A 4,727-nucleotide genomic window follows, 5' to 3' on the forward strand; every position below is an offset into this window, starting at 1 on the left:
CTTGCTGTGTATTCCTGATGGCAGACGTTGGAGGGAAACTGGCCGCTCCTTGAGTCCTTTGAAGTGGCTTGTTAGCAGCTCGGTGCTAACTAGCCGTGGCTCCTGTTGGTTGGGGCTTTAACCTTCTGTTTGTTGGCTAAAAGAGCTGGTGCAGATTCCTCAGCAGCTGGGGGTCTCCACGTGGGGGTGCGGAGTTGAAGAGGTGGAAGAGTAGAGAGTAAGAGGGTAAGAGAGAGAACAAAGGCCAAACAGCGCATTTTATCTGACCTGATGACCTCAGAGGTCACATGCTACTGTCGGCCAGTGAACTGCTGGGTCAGTTTTCACACCTGGAGGATTGTGGGATTGAGGCAATAACGTTAAATGGCTAAATTTGATTCGTTTTTTTTCGAAAACAGCCAACACAGCAGTAAAGGTGCAGTAACACGGCCGTTTACTGTATCAAAATAACCAGCCTGCTATACCAGAAAAGTCAGCCAGATCGATCGCCTTTAACTTAAAAGCAGCTCTCGTACTGCATTTGGGCTCACTTGGTTTGTTTTGCTCTCGTTACCTGGCGCAAACTGTCTGTCTCGCTCTTGCGCTTCCATGATAGTGCGCCCCTGGTGACCGTTAGCTGTAAAAATCCATATATTCGTTGTATAAGCCGCAGGGTCCAAAGCAAGTGACAAAAGTAGCGGCTTATAGTCCGGAAATTACGGTACTAACAGTGTTAGTGAGAAAAAGAAGAATGTCAGTGATGTAAATTGTTGGGGTAAGATGCAGAAAGAGAGTGGCACCTACAATGACCTCAGAGGTCACATGCTACTGTGAACTGCTGGGTCAGTTTTCACACCTGGAGGATGTGGGACTCAGAGTTCTGGTGCTTCCCTTTGTTTCCAAGACATGTGGTCAACTTGGTTATGCATGGTGAGCTTCCATAGCTCACCACCAGGTTCATGTCCTAACACCTCTTTGTTGGATACGGGGTTGTCTACCGCTTCGCTGCAGCCTTGCTCACTAGATAATATGCACCATACTCTTATTTCACCTTGTAGAAACCAGTTAGAGCCGGCTTCGGCTACACATGGAAAACTACTGATACATGAAACTACTGATATGCGCTCCTCCTATTGTCATCGGGTGGAGCCCAGATAGAATAAAACATTTGTGCACACATAGTTTGGGGCTTCTCTTTTCTACCCACAAGGTGGTTAAGCTGAAGTCTCAGCGCTGACTCTGTACCTGTTCTCTGCGTGCTAAATAAACTGTAAATTGGAGAGAAGTTGTCGGGTGGTCTATTCACAGTCGAACTAACCTTTCCAATAGGTATAAAAAACCTGGGCTGAAGGAGAGGGAAAAATTCCTCCTTCGACATCTTGTACTTCACATCTTTGCCTTTGCTGCTGTCTGACTGGGGTGAGACATTCAAGCCTGTAAGTACTCTCTACATTTCTACTGATGGATTCATGCTTTAGTGATTTCATGCGAGTTTAAAGCAGCTTCATTAGAGTTTTCTGTTACATCTGTACAAACGAACGGAAGTTTGTGTTGGGCTTATTGTGGGTTCAAACTGATGTAGGAAGAAAAATGACCAGTATGAGCATAAACTACAACACACATGACCTTTGTTGTTTGTTGCAGAATCATGAGCAGGAACTACATGTCTAGAAATGATGAGCTCCGTAGAGGAGACTACCTGATGTCCAACAACCGCCAGTGGAAGGCTATTTTCCAGGTGAGCAGCTCAAGACATTGATTAGGATGAATGAAGCATGTGCAAAAGAAGAGAAATGAGAGCTTGGAAATGTATTTTTTCTTTCTGCAGGATGATGGTAACTTTGTCGTCTATGGCTGGAAGCCTGTGTGGGCTTCCGACACTTCAGGATCAGACGCTCACCGTCTGTGCATGCAGTCCGACTGCAACCTGGTCATGTACAACAAGAGTTACTGTTCCAGGTGGGGCACACAAACCAATGGTCCCGAGTGTAACATGTGTCATCTTCAGCTGACCGATGACGGCAAACTGGTGGTGTCCAGGGATGGTAAAGAGGTCTGGAGCTCTGAAACACCCAAAAGCATGAAGTGATGGTTTAACCTGAAGGGACAAAGCTATTGAATATGAGTCATCTGTATCTGACAGTCATCTCTGAATGTAATCTTGAGTTATAATCTGGACTCAAATAAACGCAGATTTACAATGAATAAGTGAGTTTTCTTCGCAGTGAATTGACTCGTGCTTTCATTAGGGTTGAATTTATTCTACTTCTGTGACTCTAGCAACATTTATTACACACTAAAATCACACATATAAAAACTAATACACACTTTTTAGGCTTCTAATCTAATGTCACAACTTCTGTCCAACACTAAAATACAGAGGTATCTATGTTTAATAAAGACAATATTAAAACTCATGTAAATGTTTTATATAAGTGTCCTATTCATCTGAGCAGACTGATGCTGTTAAAACAAAAAAATATTCAATTTAAAACAAGACAAAAATATGAATCCTCATTTTGTTGTTACTTTTCACGACTACTGGCTCTGTAGTTGCAGAGAAAAAGTTTTAACTAACAGTAACATTTCATTAAAAGTTTAAGCTCTCAGAGTCGGTGTAGTCATGTCTTTCTCCCTGTGGCTGTATGGGTTCTCTCCGGGTACTCCGGTTCCCTCCCACCATCCAAAGACATGCTCGTAAGGTTAACTGGTGATTCTAAATTGGTAAATGGTTTTCTGTGTCTCTGTGTTAGTCGTGTGATAGACTGGTAAACTTGTTCAGGGTGTACTCCGCCTCCTGCCCAGTGACTGTTGGGATAGGCTCCAGCACCCTGGGACCCTCTAGGACGAGTGATTACAGAAAACAAATGTCACATGATTAGACTGTCATTAAATAATACGGGACACTTTATTTACTTGTGTTGCTGCTCATCTCTAACTGATGCCTCTCCTGTTCCCAAGTCCACAAGTTGGTGAACAGTGAAGCGCATAGCAGGTAAGGCGCCAGACATTCCCTTCAGGAGATGGTTGAGAACAAAATCAAGAACAGAGACTAAAACTACCTAAAATAAAATGATATACTGGGCTTAACTCTATTGGGGGCCAAATGAAGACACTACATATAATAATTTGAAAGGTGATCATTTGGTAAAGGTGGGCTTTTTCTAGCATCTCCACCAAAATACTCTTCTCCTGGCTCTAGTTGAGGAGATTGGTCTGCCTTGTGGTTGTCAATGACTTTCTGTGTGAAGTCAAAGAAGTGCTCTTTCATCTCAGGTCTTATCCTGAATGAGCGCTGGAGAGAGGCTAGTCACTGGTGGGCCTGTTCTCTATTATTTGGAAGGGGCCCTTTCATTATGAGGTGAATGAAAGGGTAGCGGTGCCACACGGTGGTTTTCATTGTCCATATACACCTTCTTTTCCATTATCCTCAGAAAACTGTTGTCATCCACTGACATGGCTGGTTTGTCATCTTCAGATGTTTTCTGAAGCACACTTTCCCCCAGACCATCTCTGCATGTCTCCTGAAAGATTTCCTCAGTGTGAGATGGCGTTTGAAGACTGCGCTGGGTTGGACCTTTTACTCTCTCCTTTATATGGATATTGTTTGTGCATGGCTTAAGGAAAGATGAGCGTCCATTTTGAAGGACATGTGTCTTATAGGCGTTGACTTCCTGTGTCTTGTGGGCACCATCTAAGCATAACTCCCCAACTATGACCCAGCCAAGGTCAAGACGCTGGGTGTATGGTGAGTTGTGAGGCCCATTATTCTGTTCACGTACCTTGTGCAAGCTCAGACTATCCATGCCTAGGAGTAGCAGGATGGGAGCACTGGCATCAAGCGGAGGGATCTTATCAGCCACTGGTCTGAGGTGAGGAAAATAATGGGTGAACTCAGGAGTTGGCATCTCTGATCTGTCATCAGGCAGGTAGTTACACTCCAACAAGGTGGGAAGTGTCACCTTGGTTTTCCCGTCAAGTGACTCCACTATGATGTTACTTGCTTTCCTCCCTTCAGTCTCCACTGTGCCAGAGCATGTTTTTAGTGTAGGGGGATGCACTGCTGTTAATGTCCAATAGACTGAAGAACTCTGATTTTACTAAAGACCGGTTGCTTTGGTCATCGAGTACTGCATACACTCTGTGAGACTTATTTGGATGGTCGGCGTGGGAAACCTTGACCAGGCAGATTTTTGAACAGGACCTGAGCTTGGGGGTACCGCCACATATCTTGGTACACTTTGAAGTGACTGTACGGGGTGCAAGATCTTCACTCTCCCCGCTTTGCACACAGCTGTGCTAGACTGAGGTGGACTAACTGTGGCAGTGACATCAGTTTTCCTAACTGTTATAGCTGATTTTGGGAAGTCTTCTGGTGCTTTTTCAACCTGGATTGACTGGGGGTAGAGGAGAGGTTAAATGCAAAACTGGGTTCGTTGCGGCTCTTAGCCTGTGAACATACAAAGTCAACAAAAAAGCTGAATGGTGGGAAAGGGAAACGATACTCCTCTTTATATCTGGATCCCTGTGTGATCCAGCGCTCCCTCAGAGAGAAAGGAAGTTTTCAGACTAATGGATTCACACCCCTCGCCATATCTAGAGTCCAGGCAAGAATCCCTCAGCCTTTGCAACTTCTAGCTCTTTTAACAAGTCACCCAACTCCCTGAGTTTGTGCATGTTTTTGTTGAAAATTGCTGGGAAAGTATCTAATATTTTCATTAGAGCATTTTCGATCACCTCTGGGCTTC

The 4,727-nt window shown here is 44.4% G+C and overlaps 1 protein-coding gene across 1 annotated transcript; it reads left to right on the forward strand.

Moving 5' to 3' along the window:
* Window positions 1-1,627: 1,627 nt before the first annotated feature.
* On the forward strand, window positions 1,628-2,068 carry LOC311503779 (B-type lectin plumieribetin-like; the record flags this gene model as incomplete). Its single annotated transcript, XM_084566652.1, has 2 exons — window positions 1,628-1,717; window positions 1,808-2,068. The coding sequence occupies 2 exons, from the start codon at window positions 1,628-1,630 to the stop codon at window positions 2,066-2,068; spliced, it is 351 nt and encodes a 116-aa protein (XP_084422778.1).
* Between the last annotated feature and the right edge of the window lie 2,659 nt (window positions 2,069-4,727).

Source organism: Chelon labrosus (genome assembly GCF_963514085.1).
Source record: "Chelon labrosus genome assembly, chromosome: 18".
NCBI classification, from domain to species: domain Eukaryota; kingdom Metazoa; phylum Chordata; class Actinopteri; order Mugiliformes; family Mugilidae; genus Chelon; species Chelon labrosus.